Here is a 27,677-nt window from a genome sequence, read left to right on the forward strand (position 1 = left end):
GAACAGATGCTTTCGAACTGTGGTGCTAGAGCAGACTCTTGAGACTCCACTGGACAGCAAGGAGATCAGACCAGTCCATCCTAAAGGAAATCAACCCTGAATATTCATTGGAAAGACTGATGCTGAAGCTGAAGCTCCACTACTCTGACCACCTGATGTGAAGAAGCCGACTCACCGGAAAAGACCCTGATGCTGGGAAAGACTGAGGGCAGGAGGAGAAGGGGACGACAGAGGATGAGACCGTTGGATGGCATCACCAACTCAATGGACACGAGTTTGAGCAAGCTCCGGGAGATAGTGACGTGCTGCATGGGGTGGCAAAGAGTAGGACATGGCTGAGCGACTGAACAATAGCTTCCGGTGACAGTACCTGGCTCAAGGGGTGACAGCTGCCCTCTGGAGGTGGACACACACTCTCCAGGCCTGCAAGATCTCCCCAGGCCCACTGCACCTGCTTACTGGCTCTTGCAGGCACTTGACAGCAGCAAGGCGAGATGCAGTGAAGTCCAGATCAGAGAGTGGGCGGCCCCAGAAAAAGAGTCAGGCTTTTGATCCCCCACCAGCCTGGTTTTCTAGCTTTAGCAAGTCAACCAAGAATCTCCCCCAGCCCTGCACCTCACAACCTGCCAAGCCAAGGCTCCTAGGGCAAAACTGGTCACAGTAGGATTCCAGCCTCATCTTTGCAGGCTCAGACCTGCTGCTGGATGTCACAGTGGGCCCCAGGGCCCCTCAGGCAGGAGGGCGCTTGTCAGTGTCACAGCTGTTTATCTTTAACAGCTGGGATAAGCCTCAAGCTGCTGAGAGAAGGAAGGAGGTTAGGCTGGAGGCAGGGAGAGGGTGGCAGGGTTGATGATGCCCACCTCTGGGCCTGCCTGCTGCAGAAGCAGCAGCCAAGGTCAGATGAAGGAAGAGATTTGGATCTGAGCCAGGACAAGGCTGAGGGTATGGGCTCCCCAGGTGGCCCAATGGTCAAGAATCTGCCTCCCAATGCAGGAGACGCAGGTTCGATCCCTGGGTTGGGAAGATCCCCTGGAGGAAAAAATGGCAACTCACTCCAGTATTCTTGCCTGGGAAACCCCATGAACAGAGGAGGCTGGTGGGCTACAGTCTGTGGGGTCACCAAGAGTCGGACACGATTAAACAACAGCAACAAGGCCTGGGGTAGCCACACGCACTCCTAAGTCTGTCCAGCTGAAGGGATGTTCAGAGAAGGCAGGCGGGACCCTGAAGCTGAGTTTCTGCTGCAATTTGTAGAGACCCAGCTCAGCCTGGCAACCCAAGGGATGTGCTCCTTTGCCCAAGATGGGCCTCCTGCCCCTTTCTTTCTTTTCCACCTATCGAACTCCTATTCATCTGCCAAGGGCCCAACTCAAATGTCCCAGTCTTGGGGAAGACTCCTCTCACCATCCTGCCCTATCCTCCACCCACAGTCTCTAAGCACACTTGGTCTCCCTGGACAGGAACCTCTCGGATACCCTGCTCCCCTTCATTACAGCACCTCTCACACTGCACTACAAGCTTGGTTACCAGTGTCTCCTCCATTTAACATGAACTCATAGAGGCCTGTCAGTTCATCTCTGAGTCTCCAGGCCCAGCAAACAACTAGCCCAAAGAGGCCCTGAGCGGGCAGGGTGAGGGCAGGAGGGGGAGGAGGGTTAGAGTCAGCCCCTAACAGAGCTCAGAGCCAGAGAGCTGTGTGGAGATCCAAACGCTGAAACCCATTCGTCTGAAACATGCTCCAGCATTTCAGACACTGCCAAGTTCCTGCAAATACTCAGCTCTCAGACATATATTAATACATGTGTATATGTGTACGGTGGTGGTAAGAAGGGCAAAGAGGAAAGGGTATAACTTGGTAGATAGGAGCTTGGGCACTGAAGTAAATATACTGGTCATGTCACTTACCACCCAGGTGACCTTGAGCAACTGGCTCCTCTCTCAGCCTCAATTTTTCCTTTTACAAAAATGGGACTTTTCTTTGCCCCACTTCATAACATCCCTGGGAGGTTGTAATGGGACAACCAGCTCGTAGCATGAGGCAGGTGAGGAAACTAGGCTCAGAGAGGTTGCAAAGAACCCAGGTGCATTGTCACCCAGCAAGTTGGGAAAAGAATCAGCCTGCCACTCAGCTCTCCTGGCTCCTCAACCAATACTACTCTGTGTTTTCAAGAAATGATGTAGCAGGGACTTCCCTGGTGCTCCAGTGGCTAAGACTCTGCTTCCACTGCAGGGGGCCCCGGTTCCATCCCTGAGCAGAGAACTAGATCCCACAAGCTGCAAATAAAGATCAAAGATTCCGTGTGCTCCCACAAGGTGAGACCCGGCATAGCCAAATCAACAAAGAAATATTCAAAAAAATGATGCAGGAATTCCTGCAAGATCCCTCAGTTTACTCGTTTCACTGCTGGAGTCTGAGTGGGAACAGAACAGCCCCCTGCTCACAGAGTGGGGACTGGGAACTACGGGGATGGAAGATTCCCTCCACCTGCCCGGGACCCCCACTTGCAGTCACCACCCGCCTCCAGGAGCCAGAGGACACAGTCTCAGTTTCATTCCAGAGAAACCCTAGAGGCGACTCAGCTGAAACACTGGGCCACATGGGTGCCTGGACAGCTGGTCAAGCAGGACCCAGCCCCCCTGGTATTTGGACTGTAAAAATAGACACCATCCTCATATGCTTGGGGGTGGTTTTAAGTGTTCTCAGGACCGCTGGCAGAGCAGACTGGGCGGGCTTCTCAGGCTCCAGTTGGCAAGGCTGATCCCTCTCCTGGAGCCTGGCCCCAAGGCCCTAGACAGTGGGGCACATCCCCTCGGCCATTGGCCGGCTGTGTGACCTTGAGCAAGTCACTTCACCTCTCCAAGCCTCTGGAGACCAGGAAGAACAATCACGACCACGCAGGCAGATGGGAGGACTGAATGAGATTATACTGGACAACAGGGAGCCTGGGACACAGAAAACCTTCACTGAGCACCTGCTGTATACCCAGAACAGCCTCCGAGACACAGAAGGAGAGTATACAGTCCAGTGGTCCAGGGGCTCCGGGTCTCCCAGGCTCCAGAAGAGAACGCAGCAGAAACGTAGGACGGGCACTGGAGGCATCCCAAGGAGGCGATGACTGAGTAGGAGCTAGCCTGGTGAAGCAGGGAAATGAAGGGACAAAGAACTTCCAGGTAAAGGCCCAGAGCAAAGAGACGCTGCAGCCTTCTGATATGCACAGGATCACAACAGTGTTCCTGGGGCTTCCCTGGTGGCTCAGGGGTAAAGAATCCGTCAGCCAATGCAGGAGATGCGGGTTCGACCCCCTGGGTCGGGAAGATCCCCTGGAGAAGGAAATGGCAACCCACTCCAGTACTTGCCTGGAGAATTCCATGGACAGAGGAGCCTGGCGGGCTACAGTTCACGGAGTGGCAAAAGAGTCAGACACAATTTAGCCACCAAACAGCAACCACAAATTAAGCATTCACCTGGTGCCAGCATCCCACATATAGCTAACTCTTCACACCAACCCTCCAGGTGAGTTGCTATTATCCCATTTCACAGAGCTTCTGAGACTCAGAGGGATTAAGCAGCTTGTCCGAAATCATACCGCCAGTAAATGACTGGAGGCAGGATCTGAACCCAGGACTGTGGCTCTGAGGCTCTACTAAAGCGGGGTGTCTACTAAAGGGGGGCTGTGGAAGAATGAGTTGCTGAAGGCGGGGGGTCAGAGCAGGAGGGCAGGGCCTCAGTCTCCTCCCTAGTCAAGAATCAGACAGCCTTGCCGAAATCTCATCCTCTGTGTTAGACTGACCTGGATGTGGACGCAGATTCTCCACTTCCTAACTCTGTGACCGCACCTGAGCCCTTTCTGCCTCTGAGCCTCACTCTCCCCATCTGTAAAATGGGGTAACTGACCGAATGCTCAATGGGTAGGCGTGGCTATCTCCTCTGAAAATTTCTTATAGCTCAGAGGGTCCAGAACAGGCTCCGTGATCATGGGCCAACCCTTTTTCCCCTCCTTGGGCCTCAGTTTCCCCAGAGGAGGAGGGGGTTGGAGTTTTTGTGGGAGTGGCCCACAAAAACGTAGAAGCCCCCATCCGAAGCATCACCTACCCGCGTCTGCAAAGCCACTCAGCCCAGCCCCCTCCCGCAGGCAGGGTCGGAGCAAACCCGCGAGGGGAGGGAAGGGGAAAGGTTACCCCTCTGAAGTGCGGGGGTGGAGGTGAGGTCACTGAGAGGGGGCTGAGCTGAGGGTTCCAGTGAAAAAGTCAGCCCTGGGGGCTGGAGTCCCGGGAAGGGAACGGGTTTCAATGCGGAGAGGAGGAGGCAGGAGAGGCCGAGGGCTTCAGCGTGGGTTGGAGAGGAGGGCCGGGGCCCGTGGCACGCGCGGAGAAATGCGGGCTTGGGCAGAAACGCAAGAGAGGAGAAGTAGAGACACGGGGCGGCCGAGGGCCGAGCGGTGGGACGGGAGGCAGGGGCTGAAGTTTGCGCGGTGGGAATCGCAGCTGGGCTGGAGTCCCGGAGAGGGCCGGGCAGCGATCCGCGGACAAGGGGCGCCCTCCCAAGCCCCGAGCTCCGGAGCGGGGCGCAGAGGCGGGGAGGGGGCGTCTCGGGGGGCGGGGTGGAGCTCCGGGAGGGATGCGAGGCGGGGGCTGCAGGGTCCCGGGGGGCAAGGACCGGAGCTCCAGGAGGGGAAGGCCGGGGGTTCAGGGCGGGGCGGCCCGGCGCGGAGCCCCGCCGCGGGCGCACCTGAAGTCCTTGTCGCTGGACGTCATCTTCTCCAGGAGGCTGGAGATGTGGAAGGCGGCGGTGCTCATGGTGGCTGCGCCGCGGGGCCGCCGGCGGGAGGGAATATGGCGGCGCGGGCCCCCTCCCCCGCCGCGCGCTGGCTGCGCTCAGCGGACAGAAATAGCCGCCCCCGCCCCGCCCCGCCTGCCGGCGCCGCGCTCGCCGCGGCCGCGGCCGCCGCTGCGGGAGGCAGCAAGTGGCAGGCGGGTGGCGGGAGGCGGGAGGCGGGAGGCGGGAGGCGGGAGGGGCCCGCCGAGGGGCTCGCGGATACCTCCCCGGCGTCCTTGTAGCAGCCGAGGGCCCATCACCGCTTGCACACTCCCGCGGACGGGGAGCTCACCACCCCTCAGCGGACAGCTCCTCCCTACAATTCCCCGTGGTACCCTGGATCCTGCTAGCGAGACACAGTCACGGTGACCAGAGAGTCTTAGGTGGGAGCCCCCACCTCGGTCAGTTCTGCTCCTGTGAGGCCTTGGCCAAGTTACTTGACCTCTCTAAGCCTCAGCTTTCTCATCTGCAGGCATTCCAGAAACAGGAGCTGCTATTGTCGGTCAAGCCAACCAGCGCACTTCCCATGCGGCCCACCCCAAAGCCAGACAGGGTATGAGGAGTAGTACCCTGTCGCACCAGGCCTTCTGCCTGCCTCATTCAACCCAGGACATCACGGCCGGCTTCTTCATCTTACACCCAACGCAACTGAGGCCACAGAGGCAGAGGGGCTTGCTGCAAGTCACACAGCCAGTCAATCTGGGATGGAATCAGGACTGACCCCAGACTGGGCAACAATTCTTAAATGAAGCGGCACAGTTTCTCCTCAGGTAGGTACAAGCTCAGGGTGGCAGGATCTATAGGAAAACAGGTAGAGCAGCAAAACTTCTCCAGGGCTTCCCTGGTGGTCCAGTGGCTAAGAATCTGCCTGCCAATGCAGAGGACGCAGGGTCCATCCCTGATCAGGGAAGATCCGACATTCCTCAGAGCAGCTTAGCCTCAGTGGGACAACTGCTCTTGAGCGGCGCTCTGCAGCAAGAGAAGCCACTGCATTGAGAAGCCCCCGAGCTAAATAAATAATATATACATATATATATATAGATATAGATATAATCAATTGTATTTTTTAACACTAGCAAGCGGGTACTCTTTCTGCCCCCTTCTGATGCCTATGTCAGAAGCTTTCTCTATCTCCTTTATACTTTAATAAAACTTTATTACACACACACACACACAAAAAGAAATTCTCTAAACAGCCAGGAGGCTATTGGCTCTTGGAAAAGTGAGTCGTGTGTGCAAGACAACCCTGGGTTCAAATCCCCACGAAGTTGCTTTCTGACTGTGACGCCTTGGGATAATGACACAACCTCTCTGAGCTATGATCGCCTCACCCTTGTAAGAAGGGGATAAAGGAAATCTTTATTTGATAACACACTTCTTGGGTACCTGTTATTATGGGCTTCTGGGCTCCAGAGCAGCACTGCAATGCTGGAAATTTTCTGTATCTGCACTGTCCCATACGATGGCCACCAGTCACATGTGGGGCTTCCCTTGTGCCTCAGTGGTAAAGAATCCGCCTGCCAATCCAGGAGACACAAGAGATGTGGGTTCAATCCCTAGGTCGGAAAGATCCCCTGGAGAAGGAAATGGCAACCCACTTCAGTATTCCTGCCTGGGAAATCCCATGGATAGAAGAGCCTGGCGGGCTACAGTCCATGGGACCGCAAAGAGTCGAACATGACTTAGCAACTAAACACCAACAACCACAAGCTATATATAACACTAAATCACTTTATGGCTGTTTATAATATTAAACCACTTCTTTCCGGGATGGAGAAAAATGTCTGGGCTTGAAGCAAACAAGGTTAAACTCTTGTTCTGTTATATCTTTTTGTTCTGTCACATCTTTGGGAAGTGATCTAGGCGGGCAGCTCCAGCCCTGTAGGGGGAGCCAAGGAGCCAAGCGGTGAATGTTCATCTGTGCGTGCTCAGTCATTTCAGCTGTGTCCAACTCTTTGCCACCCCATGGACTGTAGCCCTTCAGGCTCCTCTGTCCATGAGATTCTCCAGGCAGGAATACTGCAGTGGGTTCCCATTCCCTCCTTGAGGGGATCTTCCCGACCCCAGGGATCGAACCCGCTCCTCTTACATCTCCTGCACTGGCAGATGAGTTCTTTATCCCTATCTCCACCTGGGAAGCTCTGAGTTTTCGTCAGTCTTTACCAAAGAGCCGGGCTGTTAAACACAGGGGGGATATGGAGGGAAACTAAGATGTGGTGAAGAACAACTACTTTTGTGAGAAGACAGAGCTGAATTTGAGTCGCCTCTAGCTGTGTGACCTCGGGCAAGTGGCTCAGCCCCTCTGAGCCTCAGTTTCCACATCTATAAGATGGAAATAATAGCACCCACACAAGAAGGAAAAGCTCTTGGCTGAATGCCAGGCACAGTTGTTTTTATTATTGTTACAGCTTGTAGAGGAGACGCACATTGAGTCGGATGGCGGAGGGAAGGATTGTGGGAACACAGGAGAGAGATGGGAAGTGTGAGCCCAGCCTTGAGGAGCAGATACATCCTCCAGGCAGAGATCCGGGCCAGTGTTCCAGACACGCATGCTTGTATCCTCACAGTCTCAGGCTCCATCATAGGGTGCCCTGCATCCGCTCCTCATACCTGCAGGACAGGTGTGTCCTGTGACGTCTACCTGGGCTTGAGCCCAGTTAGACACTGCTCACAGGAGTGTCACTGCCCAGAGCTCTTAGGAGAAGTCCCAGGCTGAAGGCACTGTGTCCTTCCAGCATGGGTGAGACTGTTCCAAACATTTGGGTCTTGGATCGGAAGATGATCTCAAAAGCCGTTTTTAAAATCTCCCTCCCTCCCTATTTCCTTCCTCCCCCGCTCCTTTCTCCCTCCCTCCTCTCTTCTTTCTGTTCTTTTTATTCATCATAAAGGTTAACGATTTGCACATTTATTAAAAGAACTTTATGACTACCTCCTCAAGCACAGAACTATACTTGCAAACCCAACAGCAAGTATGGGACAGGATGACCAAGGCTGACACAATTCACAGTTGGAAATTTTGCAGCAGCAGTTCCGGCCGGGAGTCTCCTGATACCCAGTAGCTTAAATACAGGCTTCAGATAAAGCAATGGAAGCCACAGTTCGGACACTAGGGTAGGACGAGACTGCCTTTCTCCAGGTGAGTTCAGTAACACTGCATGCTCAAAGACTGTTTTTATGGAAACGTCCTAATGTCCACGGAAGTAGAAAGAATAATATTGATATAATAAACTCCAGCGTATGATCCCCTAGCTTCTGCTGTTCTTCACGTCGGTTGATTGTCCTTCCTGTCTCCCCCTCCCACATTTTCCCCAAAGCTGGAGTGCTTTTAAGCAAGCAAATCCCAGACCCAATGTCCTGTCACCAGGAATTGCTTCAGCCTGCCATGCCAACAGATGACATTTTTACATGGCTGCTGTGCCAATATCATACCTCACAAAAATAACACTAACCTTTAAATAATCGAATATTTAGTCCATATTCAAGTTTCCCAGATTGTGTTAAAGATGTCTGTTGGCAATTCGTTTGTTAGAAGGGTGTTCACAAGATTCACTGGGCTCCGATTTCTACAACTACGGCACTTCATAGATTTTGCCTTCTGGATGGCCTGTACCGGGCACAGACACACGAAATGCATCCTGCCCCTTCTAAAAAGCTCCAGCTGTGTGCTGGACACAAAGTAGCTCACAGTAGGCCCTCAAGATAGCCCTGCAAGGTGACGCTGAGCAGGTGCTCCCATCGATAGCCCCAGGACCCCCACTTCAGCTAAAAAGAAGTCCACTCTGATCTGATAGAATGCCTTAAAGTTTACTTGTCAAGAGGATCGTTCTGCTTAAAAAAGAAATTAAAAGCCACCTAAATTGAGTCTGAATCCCATATTTTGCATTTGTCAGAATGTCCCAGGGTGGACTTTTTCACCACTCACCCCTCCCACCTCTTTAAATTTGTTTGACGAGTACACGCTGTTTTATTTATTATTTATTTTTGGCTGTGCTGCGTCTTCAGCGCTCTGCGAGGGCTTTCTCTAGTTGCGGGGAGTGGGGGCTACTCTCTTGTGGAGCACGGGCTTAGTTACTCCATGGCATGTGGAATCTCCCTGGACCAGGTATCCGTTTCCCCTGCACTGGCAGGCAGATTCTTTACCACTGAGCCACCAGGGAAGTCCACCCACCCCCTTTTTTGGGAAAAAAAAAAAAAAATTTAGCTCTTGTCTTTGTTCTTTAGGGGGGCATTGAGACACTGGTGTCTGAGAGTCAGAGGGCTCTCAAGATGACCAGGTCCAACTTTTGCCTTCAGCTGCAGAGGTTTTCCACAGGCCCATTCCATATTTGAAACAACTGAGGCCTGGAGGCCCAGGGTGAGTCAGGCTTAATCTAGATGTAGAACTATTTTCAACTCCATCTCAGATTGCATCAAATACACCCATTGTTTCTTAAAGAATATGGAATTGCAAAGGCCAGAGGCTACCTCTTCAAAAGTAGATTGACACATACAGGAGCTTCTACGCTAGGTTAGGTTGGAGTTTCTCCATGGAGCAGTGAAAAAAGTCCTGCCTTTGGAGTTGGGGAAACCTGGGTTCAAGTCCCGACTTGGCCATATCTGTTATGTCACCCTGAGCAGTCCCGTACTCCTTTGGTTCTCACTTTTCTCATCCATGAAATGGGGCGATAGTTCCTGTTTAGAGCATTCATTTAAGAAATGTTTGAAAATGATTAAGACAGGCCCTGCCGTCAGAGGCATCCATTTGGTGAGTAAGTAGAAACTCACGTCAAGAACTGGGCTTGGGCTCCCCTGGAGGCTCAGTGATTAACAATCCACCTGCTGACGCAGGAGACACGGGTTCAGTCCCTGATCTGGGAAGATCCCACATGCCACACAGCCAGCAAGCCCGTGCATCACAACCACTGAGCCTGTGCTCTGGAACTCGCACGCTGCAACTACTGGAGCCCGAACACTCTAGAGCCCGTGCTCCGAAACAAGAGGGGAAGCCACCGCAACGAGAAGCCTGCACACCACAGCTAGAGAAAAAGCCGTGTGGCGACAAAGATCCAGCACAAATTAATTAATTATTAATGACAATTTAAAAAAAGAACCAGGCTCCAGGGTGTTCATAGTAGGGGCATGTTCTCCAGCCCCCTACACCCACAGGGCATCACTCTCAGACCAGACCCAGGAAGTCTCTGGGGAGTTCCCATCCGCCTGAGGGATCCCAGAGCTTCATTACAAGAGTGTCAAGGCCTAGGAAGGGCTGGTCCAGGCACCGCCCCGAACACTTCATGCAAATAATCTCACCATGGGTTGGGACAGCCGTCTCCCCCACTGTGACGGATGTGGAGACTGAGGCCAAGCTGTCAAGCTGTGTAACTGCTGTCTGCAGAGTTCACGTGCCTGCTGAGTCAGGGGGCCCCCCACCCCGGCTGTCAGTTCTGGAATGCAGGGAAGCCGGATGCCACGCTCAGCTGCTGAGCTAGCTCCCCGGGGCTGTCAGCTGTGCCCACAGGATGGTGGGAGGTTGTCCCATGAATCACTCCCCCGACATACACACAGCAGTGAGGTCACCTCAGGATGGAGCTAAGTTGGACTCCCTCATGCCTCTGGCAGCTCTGTCATGGCCCTGGAGATCCGCCCACGGCAGAGAGGTAGGAAATGCCTGGAGGTCCTCCATCCAACCTTCCGGAGGTCAACTCTTATTTGCTCAGAGAGGGGAAGTACCCTCACCTGGGACTGCTCTGTACTGTGTAGTCACTCCATCGTGAGGGACGGGATGTCACTCCGTTCATTTTTTTCGACCCCATTGACTGTGGCCTGCCAGGCTCCTCTGTCCATGGAATTTCCCCGGCAAGAATACTGCAGGTTGCCGCTTCCTTCTCCAGGGGATCTTCCCCACCCAGGGATTGAACCCGCGTCTTCTGCTTGGCAGGAAGTTTCTTTACCACTGAACCACCTGGAAGTAGAAGATAGTAAACACGAGGCATTGACTGGGTCTTATGGGCACTACTACGCGCCAGTCACTGAAACCTTTCAGTGGTAGGAAGTATAACATAGTCCATTGGTTCTTCAATGTGAGCAAGCACAAGACTCACCCGGCATGTTGGAGGGTGGCTAAAATACAAATTGCAGTTCCCACCTCCAGAGTCTCTGATTCATTAGGACTAGGATGGGACTCAAGAGTTTGCTTTTCTAAAAAGGTTACAGGTGATGCTGATATTGCTGGTCCAGGGACCACATTTTGAGGACAACTGATTAGTTCAACTTCCTTCCCCTTGCTTAATGGTGGCTCTCAAGTTCATTTTTCTAGGGACGGAGATCTCATTGCCTATTCTGTCAACCTATTTCATTTCTAGATAGTTTTTACTGTGAAGATATGACTTGTGTGTGTCCTTGTGCTGAGATGAAACTAACCCTCTTGGCTCTCTCCTGGCCAGTTCTCTCTGCCACTGGACTGCATGGTCTCATCAGAAAGGAGCAATTAGAGGGGAGAGGAGACTTGCAATTAGACCAAAGTTCTCCCTCACCTGCACAGTCCAGAGCCACCAAGCCCTCTCAATTCTCCCCTCTAAATCAACAGTGTCCAATAGCAATATATTGTGAGGGAATTCCCTGGTGGTCCAGTGGTTAGGACTCTGGGCTCTCACGGCTGAGGACCTGGGTTTGATCCCTGGTTGGGGAACTAAGATCCCACAGGCTGCATAGCCAAAAAACCAAACACACACACACACACACACACATATTCACTATATGTGCATATATGGATATATATATTATATATAAGAATTATTATATATTATATATCAAAATGTATAATTTTATTATAGTAATATATATTATATTACTATATTATATATTATGTATATAAAATATAATATATAATATATAATGTATAGTAATATATAAATACAATATACATTATAATTATATATTATAATATAATTAAATAAATATATATATTATATATTATATATATTATATAATATTATACATGATATATAATATATATACTATATTTATAAAATTTATATATAATACATTTAATATATATAGATAGATAATATAGATAGATATACCTATATAGATATTATATATGATATACAATGTATATCATATATATGATATATAATGTATATCACATATTATATATGATAAATGTATATTATATGTAGATATTATATATTATATCATAGAAGATATATAATATATATAATACTATATTATAACATATAATATATATCAATATATCAATATAATATAGTATAATGTATATAAATATATAAATATATTCATATAAATATATTATACATAATTAATATATAATATTAGTAATTAATGTATAATCATACTATATATTTTACACTTATAGTACATCTCAACTCTGCCCAGCCACATTTCAAAGGCTGCATAACCACACATGGCTGGTGGCCACTGTTTTGCACAATGCTGTGCCCCTGTCCCTAGTCCTCTCTACCCCTGCCACTGCACCAGCTCACCAGGATTCTGCCCCTTGTGTTTTGCCCCCCAATCCACAATCAGTTCAGTTCAGTCGCTCAGTCGTGTCCGACTCTTCGCGACCCCATGAATCGCAGCACGCCAGGCCTCCCTGTCCATCACCAACTCCCGGAGTTCACTCAGACTCACGTCCATCGAGTCAGTGATGCCATCCAGCCATCTCATCCTCTGTCGTCCCCTTCTCCTCTTGCCCCCAATCCCTTCCAGCATCAGAGTCTTTTCCAATGAGTCAACTCTTCACATGAGGTGGCCAAAGTACTGGAGTTTCAGCTTTAGCATCATTCCTTACAAAGAAATCCCAGGGCCGATCTCCTTCAGAATGGCCTGGTTGGATCTCCTTGCAGTCCAAGGGACTCTCAAGAGTCTTCTCCAACGCCACAGTTCAAAAGCATCAATTCTTCGGAGCTCAGCCTTCTTCACAGTCCAACTCTCACATCCATACATGACCACTGGAAAAACCATAGCCTTGACTAGACGGACCTTTGTTGACAAAGTAATGTCTCTGCTTTCAATATGCTATCTAGGTTGGTCATAACTTTTCTTCCAAGGAGTAAGCATCTTTTAATTTCATGGCTACAGTCACCATCTTCAGTGATTTTGGAGTCCAAAAAAATAAAGTCTGACACTGATTCCCCATCTATTTCCCATGAAGTGATGGGACCATATGCCATGATCTTAGTATTCTGAATGTTGAGCTTTAAGCCAACTTTTTCTCTCTCTCCTTTCACTTTCATCAAGAGGCTCTTCACTTTCTGCCATAAGGGTGGTGTCATCTGCATATCTGAGGGTATTGATATTTCTCCCAGCAATCTTGATTCTAGCTTGTGCTTCTTCCAGCCCAGCGTTTCTCATGATGTACTCTACATACAAGTTAAATAAGCAGGGTGACAATATACAGCCTTGACGTACTCCTTTTCCTATTTGGAACCAGTCTGTTGTTCCATGTCCAGTTCTAACTGTTGCTTCCTGACCTGCATATAGGTTTCTCAAGAGGCAGGTCAGGTGGTCTGGTATTCCCATCTCTTTCAGAATTTTCCACAGTTTATTGTGATCCACACAGTCAAAGGCTTTGGCATAGTCAATAAAGCAGAAATAGATGTTTTTCTGGAACTCTCTTGCTTTTTCCATGATCCAGCGGATGTTGGCAATTTGATCTCTGGTTCCTCTGCCTTTTCTAAAACCAGCTTGAACATCTGAAATTTCATGGTTCACATATTGCTGAAGCCTGGCTTGGAGAATTTTGAGCATTACTTTACTAGCGTGTGAGATGAGTGCGATTGTGCGGTAGTTTGAGCATTCTTTGGCATTGCCTTTCTTTGGGATTGGAATGAAAACTGACCTTTTCCAGTCCTGTGGCCACTGCTGAGTTTTCCAAATTTGCTGGCATATTGAGTGCAGCACTTTCACAGCATCATCTTTCAGGATTTGAAATAGCTCAATATTTCAAATTGCCAGTCCACAATATGGCAGCCAAATCATTGGTCTGAAACGTAAGATTTGATCGTATCCCCATCACCCTCAGGATAATGCCTGATCTCCTTGATGTGGCTTCCAAGTCCTCTCTCTCTTTCCCTTCTCCCCTCCTCTAGCCCCCAAGCCCCCCACTCTCCCACTTTACTGAATTCATTTGCAGGTCCTCAACACAATAGTGCCTCTTACCACTAAACCTTTGCACACTTGGTGCCCTCTACCTCTAAACCTTTGCACCCTTGGAATGCATCTTGGGCTACCCTTTCAGGTCACTCTCATTCTACAAAATTTATCGAGCGCCTACTACGTGTTGGACACTGTTCCAGATCTTGAAACTAAGAAACACATAAGAAGGAGGTATACATAACAAGAAAATAGCATGTCTGATGGTGAGCAGTAAAGCAGGATGCAAGAGAAAGGTGGTGCTGGTGGTTACTACTATATACAGGGTGGTCAGGGAAGGCTTCTTGGAAACGGTGATGTTTGGTTAGAGAGACCTGAAAAAGTGAGGGAAGGAGCAAGGTGGCTGTCTGGGAAAAGCACTCTAGGCAGAGGGAACAGCCAGGGCAAAGGCCCTGAGGAGGGAGGGCCTAACTGGAGTGTTTAGGGCACATTCCTGGGTGGCTGGGGCAGAGTGAGAGAGGACGTCATAGGAATTAATGTCAGAGAGGGCAAGGAGTGGGCGGCACATAGTACAGGGCTGTGTAAGAATAGAAGTTAGTAAGGGGGGCGTCCTGGCGGGGTGCTGAGCAGAGGGGGGACATGAGCTGACTTGGTTTTAACCAGATCCCTCTGGCTGCCCTGATGAGAACAGATAGTGGGTGGTGGACAGGAGCAAAGAGACTAGTGGATACCAGGGTGGTTGCAAGGAGATGGCATGAAGAGGCTGGATTCAGAATATGTTGAAGGGAGGGCCAACAGGGTTTTCCAGAGAAGTCAGAACCAGAGTATGAGAGAGCAGAGTCAAGGATGATTCCAAGGATGACTCCTGAGCTTAGATGATTCCTCTTCCAGGAAGCCCTCCTGGGAACCCCCAGCTTCTTGGGCCTTGCCTTCATGGAGATTGTCATGGCCTGTCTCCCTCAGGCTGCTACCCAGGGCAGGGAAGGACTTGTTTACTGTACTTCTTCCAGAGTGTTTGAGAGGTGAGTGAGAGAGGCAAGTTGAGCTGGAGTTAATTCTGGCCTCAACTTTGAGAGGTCTGTCCCCACCCCCCACCCATTTGGGATCCACAAGTCAGTAGATATTCTAGCCTTTGCCTAGTTTCCTCACCACCGGAGGGCATTGCCAGCCCCACTCACAGGAGTCTCTCAAGGCAACACTGAGCCTAGGGCCTCCTCTTCTGCTGCCGGTCTAACCTCCGTCCTCGGGGGAGCATCAGGTTGGCCCACATGGCTGTGCCCTGAGTCAACCTCACCCATGGCAGGGAAGAGGCGGCCCTAGGATGGAGCTTGACACAGCCAGAGTGGTGCGACAGGTCCTGAAGTTAGAGGGCATGGCCATGGCCCCGAGGGGAGGAAGAGACAGGGGCCTAGGGGTGCACCCGCCCCATCTGCCCTTCTGGCATACCGGGGTAATAGTCAGATCAGACAGGAAGACCGGGGGCCGACGGCACCGCAGGAAGGAATGCCACGCCGGTGAGCTTGTGAACCTGGGGCCCCCAGCGCAGCTTCAGGCCCCGCCCTGCCCAGCGTCAGGCCCCGCCCCTCCCGTCGGGGGCGGGGCCACCTCTCCGCCCTCCTCCCCCGCCCCTCCCCGGGCACCAGCAGTCCACGGTCGCATCGCCTCCAGCACGCACCTGCCTCCGGAGCTCAGGTAAGGGACACGGGGCGCCTGAGGGGCGGGGTGGGGGGATTTTCTTCCGAGTTTTGGGGAGAAAGAAGCTCTTCAGCAGGCCTGACATTCTGCGGTTCCCGGCGGGCCTGAATTTGAGTCCCACTCAGGGGGTTCCCAGTCAGGTGAGCGCCTCCGTCTCCTCTGGAGAGTCAGAGGAGAGTGAAGTTCTCCCCGGTGCTGGGAGCGTCCCGCCGGCCCACTCTGGGTCTGTCGCTAACTTGCTCTGCGGGGCCTTCAGAAACATTACGACCTCAGCTTCCCCATTTGTGAGGTGAAGGGTCTGACTAACTCTCGGAAGGCTTCGCCCCCTCCGCCCTCGTGAGACCCACAGATTCGCCCTCCCCTTCCCCGCAGAAGCTGCCCTGGCCTCGGGGCTCGAAGGCATCTTTGAGGAAAAAGTACTGAACGGAGAGCTGGGGGAAGGGGGAGCCCCGCTGCTGTCGGAAGCTCACGGGGCGGGGGTGCGGCCGAGAGGGAGCCCCCAGTCCCCTCACCTGTGCGCAGAGCATCCTGGCTTCTCTTCTGGGAGGCGGCTTTTGGGCCGGAAGCCAGCCCATTTTTCCTTTCACTGGGGACGGGAAAGATTATGATCTGGGGCTTATCATTTTGACCTGGTTTGTATAGAAACTGAGAGAAAAGTCACGTCAGGAGGGTGTGTTTGTCCTGTTTGGAGTCCAAGCAGATCTATACTAATGAACCCCCTCCTGTCTCCGCGTCTCCCTGCATTTGGGCTGGCGCAGCCTTCTGAAAAACGAGAGTCCTTGTGCTTTGAGATCGTTGCCAGATCACCCTCTTAGCGCGTGGTCTCCCACATGCTGGCCACATACCAGAACTGGGGACCCTTCTGGTTATCGCCGATGGAGGCCTTCTTTCATTTTCATAACAGCTCTATGTGGGAAGTTCTCTTTCTTTAAAAAAAATTAAATAACTTTATGGAGATATGATTCACATGCCATAAAATTCACCTTTTTAAAAGTGTGCACGTCAGTGGTTTTCAGTTTATTCACCAAGTTGTGAAGAAAGTTTCAGTTTATTCACCACTGTCTAATTTAGAACATTTTTATCCTCCCCAAATAAACCCCATACCCTCTAGCAGTCACTCGCCGTGTCCCCTTCTCCCTGGCAACCACTAATCCACTTTCTGTTTCTATGGATCTGCTTATTCTGGACATTTCATGTAAATGGCATCATACAATAGGGGCTCTCTTCTGACTGGCTTCTTTCTCTGAGCATAATGTTTTCAAGGTTTATGCATGTTTTAGCGTGTGTCAGCACTTCATTCCTCGCTATGGTTGAAGAACCTTGTATGATGATACCACATCTGGTTTATTCACCCATCAGTTGATGGATATTTGGGTTGTTCCCACTTTTTGGCTGTTATGAGTAATGCTGCTGTGGACATTCATGTACAAGTCTGTGTGTACATAGACTGTCAATTCTCTTGGACATAATATGGAGGACTCGCTGGGTCCTATGGCGAAACTGTGTGTAACATTGTGAGGAATTCAAACTGTTTTCCAAACTAGCTGCACCATTTTATGTTCCCGCCGACAGTATGTCAGATCTCCACATTTTCCACATCCTCCCCAGAACTTGTTATTTGTATTTCATATTTTAGCCATCCTAGCAAGTGTGAAGTGGTGTCTCACTGTGGTTTTGATTTTCACTTCTATAATGACTAGTGATGTCGAGCATCTTTCCATATGCTGTTGTCGATTTGTACATCTTCTTTAGAGAAATGTCTGTTGAAAGCCTTTGGCTATTTTGAAATTGGGTTGTCATGTTATTGTTGAGTTGTTGATGTGCCTATTCCAGGGGAGATTCTGAGGCTCTGAGACTGGGGGAGACTTGCAGTGATCTCACAGTCAGTGGTAGGGAGAGGTGGGAAGTGAGTCCAGGTCTGTCTGACATTCAAGAGGCAGCAAGCGTTTTCTCCTGCTCTGGATGCCTTTTGTCTGGTCTTTGCTGTTGCCAATTGTGTGTGAGTGTGTGTGTGAGAGAGAGAGAGAGAAAGAATGTGAGATACTGATGGGAAAAGATAGAAAGAGAGAGAGAGAAGACAGACAGAGAAACTGAGAGCATCTGGGATGAGAGAAGGAGAAAGAGGAGCCTGACCTGGCTCTGGCTGTTTAACAAGACACCCACCTTGGAGGGTCAGAGCCATGGAAAACCTTTTCAGAGCTGTTGGTTTCTTCCCATTAATTTTCAAACATTGTGGTTGTTGTGAACTTCAAAAAAGTTTACTCAGGAGCACACTTCCCACTAGTTTTTTTGTTCCTAAATCCAAAACAAATCTAATTAGACCCCCAACCTAAACAGGGAATAGCATCCCCTAGTGTCTAGCTGGGCCTAAAAATCCAGAGCAGTGTTTATCAGACTTTTTGATAATACCTTCTGCCCAAGAAAAATGTTTAGGCACCCCCAATACATATATTTATTTATGGATTTAGAATTTATATACAAGTTGTTGTTCAGTTGCTCAGTCTTGTCTATCTCTTTGCGACCCCATAGACTGCAGTACACCAGGCTTCCCTGTTCTTCACTGTCTCCTGGAGTTTGCTCAAATTCCCGTCCATTGAGTCAGTGATACTATCTAACCATCTCATCCTCTGTTACTCCTTTCTCCTTTACCTTCAATCTTTTCCAGCATCGGGGTCTTTTCCAATGAGTCAGCTCTTTGCTTTAGGTGGCCAAAGTATTGGAGCTTCAGCTTCAGCATCAGTCTTTCCAATGAGTATTCTCAGGGTTGATTTCCTTTAGGATTAACTCGTTTGATCTCCTTGCAGTCCAAGGGACTCTCAAGAGTCCCCTCCATCACCACAGTTCAAAAACATCAATTCTTCAGTGCTCAGCCTTCCTTATGGTTCAACTCTCACATCCATATGTGACTACTAGAAAAACCATAGCTTTGACTATACTGAACTTTGTTGGCAAAGTGATGTCTCTGCTTTTTAATACACTGTCTAGGTTTGTCGTATACACGTACTGCAACCATTAGTTAATATCTCAAGCCCCAACATAGTATATTCAGAGTGACTTTCCATCACCAACGATAGTGAATGGAAGTTCACCTTTCAGGGAGTTTTCTTATTATGATTTCAGTCAGCAACAGTGTGTGTGTCTGAGATCCTGTTCATTATCATTTGCAACATTAGGGTGGCTGCTGTAGGACTTGAACGAGGAGCAGTGGTGGGTCTCTTCCACGCTTTTCCTGTGTCTGGCTTGTGCTTTCTTGATTAGCCCTATCTCCTTCCGTGGTTTCTTGACAGGGACTCTTTGAAGCCACTCGTCCACACTACAGGGGCTGATTCAGTTAAAGCTGCATTGTTTGATCCTAACCCACCACCAGGACACGGCAATATAGGGCAACAGGCTGACCATGGAGGAACAGAAGACATGGCCACAGCAGACCTGTCTGCACTGTGGGCTTCCCTATTGGCCTCTAGGGACCCCACTTAGTGGACATGGTGTTGGGTGTCTGATATATGGCCAAGGGTGCACATTAGAGTTGAACTATGTACTCTTAACTATTTTTAGCTAAAACTGAAGTAGAAGTAGGGCTTCCTTGGTGACTCAGTGGTAACGAATCCATCTGCCAATGCAGGAGACACAGGTTCGATCCCTGATCCGGGAAGATTCCATATGCCTCATTGCAACTAAGCCTGTGTGCCACAACTGTTGAGCCTGTGATCACAATTACTGAAGTCACAGAGTCCAGAAGTCACAGTTACTGAAGCCTGTGTGCCTTATAGCCTGTGCTCTGCAACAAGGAAGCCGCTGCAGTAAGAAGCCTGTTTGCCACAACTAGAGAGTAGCCGCCACTTGCTGCAACTGGAAGAAAGTCTGCACAGCAGCAAAGAGCCAGCAAAGCCAAAAATAAATCGACTTAAATTTTACAAAGTTAAGTAGCAATAGGTGAACTGATTTGTCCTTCCTGTGCTTTGCAGATTATTATTTGAGAGACTAATAGGTTTTGAGCTAAGGACATCTAAGCCCACCGCTGCCACGCCTCAGCTTGCCACCTCTCATGCAGGGTGCTTGTGACCACATGAAGCAGTTATCATTTTTAGACAGTTTTTCCATATATTGAGCTGGCATCTGCCTTGGTGACTCCCCAAGATCCTGACTGCTCCCTCTGAGTTCACAGCCCCACCTTGTCCCCCTGTCCTGGAGGAGCCCTGCAAAGACTTGGGGACAGTGACCAGGTCTATTTATGCAGTGCTTATCCTTAGGCTGAGCAAGTCGGACATGGCTGTGCACTAACACACCTGCTCCTTCATCTAATTCTCTTGGATATGGTCTCTACACCCCCCTCATCCTCTGAATTATCTTGATTTGTCCAACTCTCTTCTGTTCAGGACCCAAGATTGAGCCCTAGGATAGGAGATGGTAAGGTAGAGGTCACCTTTCTCACCATGGACTCTGTGCTTCTGTTAATATAAACAAAGGCTGTGTTAGCTTTGCTTTGTCATGTCCGACTCTGTAACCCCATGGACTGCAGCATGCCAGGCTTCCCTGTCCTCTACTGTCTCCTGGAGTTTACTCACACTCATGTCCATTGAGTCAATGATGCCAACCAACCATCTCATCCTCTGTTGACCCTTCCTCCTTTTACCTTCAGTCTTTCCCAGCATCAGGGTCTTTTCCAGTAGTGAGATCATTTTACTGTGTACTATCTTATCCACAGCCCCAGGTGAGCTCCAAAACCCTCAGTGAGTGACATTATTTTCTGTGTCAGAGATGAGAAAAAAGGGCCTAGAGAATAGAAGCAAGGGCCCAGGGGTTGGTGGCAGGGCCCAGCCAGGCCCTCAGTCTCACAACAGCTGACTCAGTTTCCTCCCAACCCCTGCCCTGCAGGCACCAAGAGGATTTCCCACCCATACCGTGGGATCTGGAGCTCTGAAAACACCATTTCTGTTCCAAGCCCCTGCTTCCCAGGGTCTGTTTCTGATTCATTCCCTTCCCCAACTGTCCTGCTTGAAGGGTGGACAAAACCCTGGACGCCAGAAGTTGACACTGTTCAGAGTGGCCGGTGAGAGTGCCCAGGCCTGGATGCCAGGGTGAAAAGGCTGGCCCCAGGCATGGCAGGGATTGGAGCAGATGACAGTTTCCAACACTGTGCCAAAAGATATGGAGCCACATTCTAGGGGAGAGGACTGTGCTCTTGTGTAGTTTGGGGAAGGACCAGATTAGCTCCATCGAAAGCACTTTCTCTCCTGCAGGCCTTCTCAGAGCCTTTCATATGCGACGCACCTTGTGCAGCTGCTATTGGAGCCTGCGGAGAGCAGCATTGCCCAAATTCTTTGAACATAAAATCCACTTTTTCTTGAAGTATTTTGAGGGCCCCATAAGATGCTATTTGTAACTCACTTTTGGAACATGCTGTTCTAGGCCTTTACACAGGTTGTATCAACCCTGAGTGCCTTTGCTGATTGAGTGGCTGAACCTTGAAGGCTTTAACAGGAGCAGAGCATTAGTATCCTAGAATATCAGAGCTGGAAGAACCTTGTAGTTTGCAACTTCTACATATGGGGGAACTGAAACCCAGGGCAACCCAGCAGCTTGTTTGGAAGAAGGAGGCCAGAGGCAGGCAAGCCTGCTGGGAGATTATCATAACACTCAGGGGAGAGGTTCTGGCGTCTGAGTGGACCACAATCTGCCTTGCATGTGTTGCCTTTGTTAATGATACAGATTTCCCTGAGCAGCCTAACTCTAACCTTGCTCTGAACATCAGACCCTCTGAGTGAGGGAGTATCTGCACGACCAACAGTGCTCCCAGGGGCATCTGACCATTAGCCAAGTTTGGGAGATGTTGAGCGTGGGGAAGTAAGGGGAAACTCTCATTTACTGGGTGACAGTATTCTGGGCTTGCTGTGGGCATGATATCCTTCAATCCCCGCAACACTCGGGGAGAGAGATATTAATACCGCATTTTACAGAAGCTGAGCAGCAAACAGGGAAGAGTACACAATAATAACTGGCTCCTACAACTGGATCCCCTTGTAGGATCTCTTGGGAAGGAGGCAGTGGGTGTGGAGAAACCAGCTCCTCTTGAAGGAAAAATAGGACAGGCTTGGGCTTTGGCTGGCGGGAGAGGAAGGAGCTGGGTCATCCTTCCTGCCTTTGGAGCTTGAGGGCCCAGAAGGATGGTGGAGTCAGAGGTGCTCGGAAGGAAGATGTTTGGCCTCTGAAAGCTCTGGGCTGAGCCAGACACTGGGTTGGGGGGAGACTGTGGTAGGCAGAGTGATGATCCCCAAAGATGCTTGTGTTCTGATCTCTGGAATCTGAGAGCCTGTTAGTTTATGCGACAAAGGGGAATGGCGTTAAATGGAATTTAGGTTGTTCATCTGCTAACCTTAACATACAGGATGATCACGGATGGTCTGGTGGGGCCCAGTGTCATCACAAGAGTCCTTAAATGTGGAAGAGGGAGGCCGAAGAGGTCAGAACAGTGCAGTGTGAGGACTTGCCCCGACATTGCTGGCTTTGCAAGTGGAAGAAGAGCCACAAGCCAAGGAATGTGGGTGGCCTCTAGAAGCTGGACAAGGTCGGGGGTGGGAGAGGAAGGAGGAAAAGCAGCAGCAAGGAAATGGGCGTTCCCTTGGGCCTCCAGAAAGGCAGGCAGCCCTGTGGACACCTGGATTTTAGCCTGGTGAACCAGTGCTAGACTTCCAGCCCACAGAACGGCGAGGTGCTAACCACGTGTTGCTTCCAGCCACTACGTTTGTGGGAGTTTGTTACAGAAGCAGTAGAAAACCAGAGAGGCTCTGAACCAGCTCCAAGATGGTCTCTGTCCTCAGCAAGGGTATAGGTCTCGAAGGCAAGATCTTTAAGACAACTGGCTCAGGTGGTTACCACGATGGGGAAACCCAGGAGGTCCCCAATACAGCCTGGAGTTGTAACAAAATACCTTGTATGGTGTAGGGGCCTCAGGGGCCCTGGCCGGCCCGGCAAGCCCCACTTTGCTCTGCCTACCCTTTCAGAGTGCCCCTCCCTGAACCTCCCCCACCACACACACACACACACACACACACATACATTTGTCTCAACTCAAGAGCTTTGGCTGTGCGTAACAGAAACTACCACCGGCTACCATAACAGGGCTTCTTTGGGAGGATATGGGGGTTTTGCAGAACAGAGCACGCAAGTGAGGAAGCCGACTGCAGAGAAGATGGTGCCCAGGAGCAGAAACGAGAGGGCCCTGTTGCCAGGCAGAGCAGCGCCGGCTGGCTGACAGCTTGTGTCACTCACGCTCATCACAAGTCAGATCCCTGGGAGGAAGAGGCTGAGAGTCTGGCCTGGGTGGAGGGCAGTCACCCCTCAAGAACTCCCACATGCTTGTCCTGGAGCTGCATCTGCCTGGCCGGGTTGTGGTTGATGTTAGGGCGTGGGCTTGTCTGGGGTGATTTGAGCAGCCAGAGGACATCATCCAGAGCTGTGACTTGCTCCTGGGCTAAGACTAGCACGCATGAGGTAAGATCGTGGGTACTGAGAATGCCCTGGTAGTCCCGTGGTTAAGACTTTGTGCTTCCGCTACAAGGGGCATGGGTTTGATCCCTGTTTGGGGAACTGAGATCCCTCAAGCCATGCCTCTGGGATCACACCATGCGCTCTCTCCTGTCAACCTGGCTTTGATGCCAGGTGGCCCAGAGCAGTCCACCCCTCTGTGGGCTCTGTTCCCCTCCCAGCTGCTATTTCAGCTCCCAGCACCCCTTCAGTCCCACCTCCTGCCCTGGGCATGTTTAACTGAGCTGGCCCACCATTGGCAGCCCCAAGGCACGACGTTACAGTCCACCTGTGGGGAAAGTTGGTCATTAGCTGGGCTTTCAAGGCCCAGGATGATTCCCCAACCTCATGGGGTTCCTACCCCATCACCTCCCCACCACCGCCCACCTCTTGCACTCAACCCTCATCCCACTCTGCCCACTATTGAAAATCCAACTGCAGGGACCTCCCTGGTGCTCCGGTGGCTAACATTCCACGCTCCCCAGGTAGAGGCCAGGATTCAATCCCTGGTCAGGGAATTAGATCCCACAGGCCGCAACTAAAGAACCCGCGTGCTGCAATGAAAATTGAACATCCCGTGTGCCACAGCTAAGACCTGGCACAGCCAAATAAATAAAGATTTTTAAAAAATCCAACTCAGTCTTAGTCATCCCTCTCCTCCAAGGTGGGACACCTGAGGAAGATAAGCAACCCGTGAATTGGGAGACAGGGTTCTGGAGCCAGCCTTGCCCTGAATCGCTATGTGACCCTGTGCAACTAATTTCCTCTCTATTCTCAGTTTCCCCATCTGTTAACTCAGACACCGAAGCCCCACCCTAGCTGGGCGCGGAAGGCGCTGTGAAGCTGGAAAGGCTGTGTCCCTTACTGTTCCTCCCACCCTTGTAATAGCAGGAGCTTAGGAAATCTCTGCTGAACTCAAGTGGAAATCCAGTTTAACAAAGCCTGTGGGTGCAGCGGCCCTGGCACCACCGGTGACTCAGCAGGGCTGGGGTTTGCAGAAAAAAATGCTAAGTATTGCATGTCCTTGTAGGACCAGCCTCAGAATGGGGGCAGGTGGCTGAAAGAGGGAAGGCTACAAGCCTCTAACCAGGACCTTGGAACGGGGCGTCATGTTAGTAGGAGAGGGAATGGATGTGAGTCCATCCATAAGCTGGGAGACCTTGAACAAGTCACTTGTCTCTATGAACCTCAGTTTCTTCCTGCGTAAAGTAAGAGTAGTGCGCGTGAAATGAGATCATGGGAACTGGGAACTCCCTGGTAGTCCAGTGGTTAAGACTCCGTGCTTCCGCTGCAGGGGGCGTGGGTTTGATCCCTGTTTGGAGAACTGAGACCCCCCATGCCGTGCCTCCGGGATCACACCGTGTGCTCGCTCCTCTCTCTGCTTTCTCCTTTCTTCACTTCTGTCTCAACTCCCTGTGCTCCATCTTGGCTCAAAAGAGGTCATATGCAGTGAACCTGACTTCCAGAAGCCCCTGGCATCAATCCCTCTGTCTGATGTCCCACCCCTAGTGCACTGTCCTTTTGTCTTAAGCCTCGCCCTGCACACTGATTTTAAGAGTGTTACACCTTTACAGTTCTGCTGATCCTTTCTTATAGCAGGAATGTGGGCCAAGGAGAGATGAGTAAGGACGCTAAGAGGAGAAACAGGGCTCCCTCGGGTCCTGCCTCCATGAGCATTCTCTTTCCCCTCCTGTCCGTTTCAGTGTCCTGAAAACTGCTTGAGGAAGTTCCTTGGCTTCTGGGGACACTTGCTCAGGGCTCCAGTGGGCTGAGTGTCAATGGAAGCCAAGTCGGTGTGGTTTGCATAACACTCCAGTGACTGTCAGCGGCTTCTTTCCTGGTGCTAATGACAGAGGCCTGGGAAGAGCTGCCGGCATCAACGTGGACTAAGCAACCACGCTTGCTCAACCACTTACTAGCTCCCCGGTCAAGTTTCTTAGCCTCTCTTTGCCTCCGCATTCTTACGTGTAAAGGGGCACAAGCTCAGTGGGCCCTGATAGAGCTGTGTGAGGCGTACGTGAGGCACGTGTGTCATTGGCTCAGATCCTTGCCTGACGGACAGGAAGCACTTAGTTGTTACTGTCTTCATCATTATCCATGTCATCGTTTTTGTTTTCTGCCAGGCCTTACGCAGGGCACAGGTGACATAGAGATGAATCAGCCGTAATCCCTTCCCTGGCTGGTTAGTGATCTAGTACAGGAGACACCCTGGGTGTGTCAGACCCTCTCCCAGGCCCTGAGCAAAGATCAGAAAGTGAATAGGAACAGTGGCTCCAGCAGTTGTGCAGCAAGCCAGGGCCTAGAGAAGGAAGATTCTGAAACCAGACACGGCTAACGTAGGCTCAGGAGAGCAATGTGCCCCCTAGGCCTCCCCCAGATTGTGTCCTTCTTTGGAGTTGCTTCCTGCCAACTGTTTCCCATGTGAGCCAAGGCCCCTCGACTCTGTGCCTTTGCACACTGCTCCTCCTGGCCCTTCCAAGCTCCCCTTCAGCATTCCCTTCTTCAGGAACTCTGACTGACCCTGGTGTGATTTGGCCCCTGGGCTCCCATGGGACTACCACCGCACCCCACCCCACCCCACCCTTTGTCTACTATGAAATACCTTGAGGACAAGCATACAACTTATTCACCACAGTATCCCTGGGGCTAGCACATAATACGTACTGTATACTAAGTTGCTCAGTCACGTCCGACTCTTTCTGACCCCATGGACTGTAGCCTGCAAGGCTCCTCTGTCCATGGGATTTTCCAGGCAAGAATACTGGAGTGGGTTGCCGTGCCCTGCTCCAGGGGATCTTCCCAACCCAGGGATCAAACTCATGTCTCTTATGTCTCCTGCATTGGCAGGCGGGTTCTTTACCACAGTGCCATCACCCTAGCCTAAGCACACAGTCGATACTCAATTAATGTATGAAGGTAGGGGAGGAAAAGTGTATCAGTCATAATTGTTTTCAGCTACAAATGCTGAGACTCCTGACTATCGAGGCTTAAACAAACAGGGTTTGTTTTTCTTAAATAACTAGAAAGCAGGTGGCTGCTGTCAAGGGCTCAGCAGCTCAATGTCCCTGCATTAGCTTTGGCTTTCCCTCAAGGTCACAGAATTGCCACTGCAGCTCCTGCCATCACATTCAAGAAAGAAAGGAGAGGCAAGACACAGCACCAGTACTGTTGGCCTCTTTTGTCAGGAGAAGCAAAACTCCTTCCCAGAGCCCATCAGACTTCTCACTTCTTTTTGGCCAAAACTGGATCATATGGCCACTCCTCACAGGGATAACAAGTATCTACTTGATGCATGCTTGCGTGCTAAGTCACTTCAGTTCAGTTCAGTTCAGTCACTCAGTCGTGTCTGACTTTGCGATCCCATGGATTGCAGCATACCAGGCTTCCCTGTCCATCACCAACTCCCAGAGCTTGCTCAAACTCATGTCCATCAACTCGGTGATGACATCCAACCATCTCATCCTCTGTCGTCCCCTTCTCGTCTTGCCTTCAATCTTTCCCAGCAGCAGGGTCTTTTCCAGAGAGTCAGTTCTTCACATCAGGTGGCCAAAGTATTGGAGCTTCAGCTTCAGTATCAGTCATTCCAATGAATATTTAGGACTGATTTCCTTTAGGATTAACTGGTTTGATTTCCTTGCTGTCCAAGGGACTCTCAAGAGTCTGCTCCAACACCACAGTTCAAAAGCATCAGTTCTTCAGCATTCAACTTTCTTTATGGTCCAACTCTCACATGACTACTGGAAAAACCACAGCTTTGACCAAATGGACCTTTGTTGGCAAAGTAATGTCTCTGCTTTTTAATACACTGTCTAGGTTTGTCACAGCTTTTCTTCCAAGGAGCAAGCATCTTTTAATTTCATGGCTTCAGTCACCATCTGCAGTGTTTTTGGAGCCAAAAAAAATAAGGTCTGACACTGTTTCCACTGTTTCCCCATCTATTTGCCATGAAGTGATGTGACCAGATGCCATGTTCTTTGTTTTTTGAATGTTGAGTTTTAAGCCAGCTTTTTCACTTGCTTCAGTCATGTCCAACTGTATGATCCCACAGACTGTAGCCCACCACACTCCTCTGTCTATGGGATTCTCCAGGCAAGAATACTGGAGTGTGTTGCCATTCCCTCCTTCAGGGGAGCTTCCCAACCTGGGGATCAAACCCCTGTCTCTTATGTCTCCTGCATTGGGAAATGGGTTCTTTATCAGCAATGCCACCTGTGAAACCCAAAATGTTAGTTTCTCAGTCATGTCTAACTCTTTGAGACCCCATGGACTGTAGCCCTCCAGGCTCCTCTGTCCATGGAATTCTCCAGGCAAGAATACTGGAGTGGGTTGGCATTTCCTTTTCTGGGGAATCTTCCCAATCCAGGGTTCAAACCCAGGTCTCCCACATTGCAGGCAGATTCTTTACCATCTGAGCCACCAGGGAAGCCCATCTACTTGAGATAGAGGAATGAAGTTCAGTTTTGTTAACAAGAAGAAAGTCCAGGGATGATGACAGGCAGAAGGATTAAGGGGATGGGGGTAAGGAGGGTGGTTTCTGGTTAGACCTCGT

The 27,677-nt window shown here is 50.4% G+C and overlaps 2 protein-coding genes and 1 long non-coding RNA gene across 13 annotated transcripts in view; 2 read left to right on the top strand and 1 right to left on the bottom strand.

Annotated features, from left to right (window-relative positions):
• CAND2 (cullin associated and neddylation dissociated 2 (putative)) overlaps window positions 1-4,850 on the bottom strand; it is a 28,429-nt gene extending 23,579 nt beyond the window's left edge. The window contains 1 exon segment of one of the 2 annotated variants that reach the window (NM_001206543.1): window positions 4,730-4,850. In NM_001206543.1, coding sequence (NP_001193472.1) covers window positions 4,730-4,797 — 68 coding nt within the window. In that variant the 5' untranslated portion in view covers window positions 4,798-4,850. 2 annotated transcript variants of the gene reach the window in all.
• Window positions 4,851-4,923: 73 nt separating this feature from the next.
• Window positions 4,924-8,156, top strand: LOC104975605 (uncharacterized). Its single transcript, XR_814675.4, has 3 exons — window positions 4,924-5,199; window positions 5,289-5,586; window positions 7,705-8,156. It is a non-coding gene; the product is annotated as an uncharacterized lncRNA (long non-coding RNA).
• A 7,366-nt stretch (window positions 8,157-15,522) lies between these two features.
• Window positions 15,523-27,677, top strand: part of TMEM40 (transmembrane protein 40) — a 32,574-nt gene continuing 20,419 nt past the window's right edge. For 4 of the 10 annotated variants that reach the window (XM_010817960.4, XM_002697107.7, XM_024983307.2 and 1 more), the window contains exon 1: window positions 15,523-15,601. The gene's annotated coding sequence lies outside the window, so the exon portion shown is untranslated. The remainder of the gene's footprint in view (window positions 15,602-27,677) is intronic. The other 6 variants (XM_024983305.2, XM_024983306.2, XM_024983304.2 and 3 more) reach the window with 5 other exon arrangements.

Source organism: Bos taurus, chromosome 22 (genome assembly GCF_002263795.3).
Source record: "Bos taurus isolate L1 Dominette 01449 registration number 42190680 breed Hereford chromosome 22, ARS-UCD2.0, whole genome shotgun sequence".
Lineage (NCBI taxonomy): Eukaryota > Metazoa > Chordata > Mammalia > Artiodactyla > Bovidae > Bos > Bos taurus.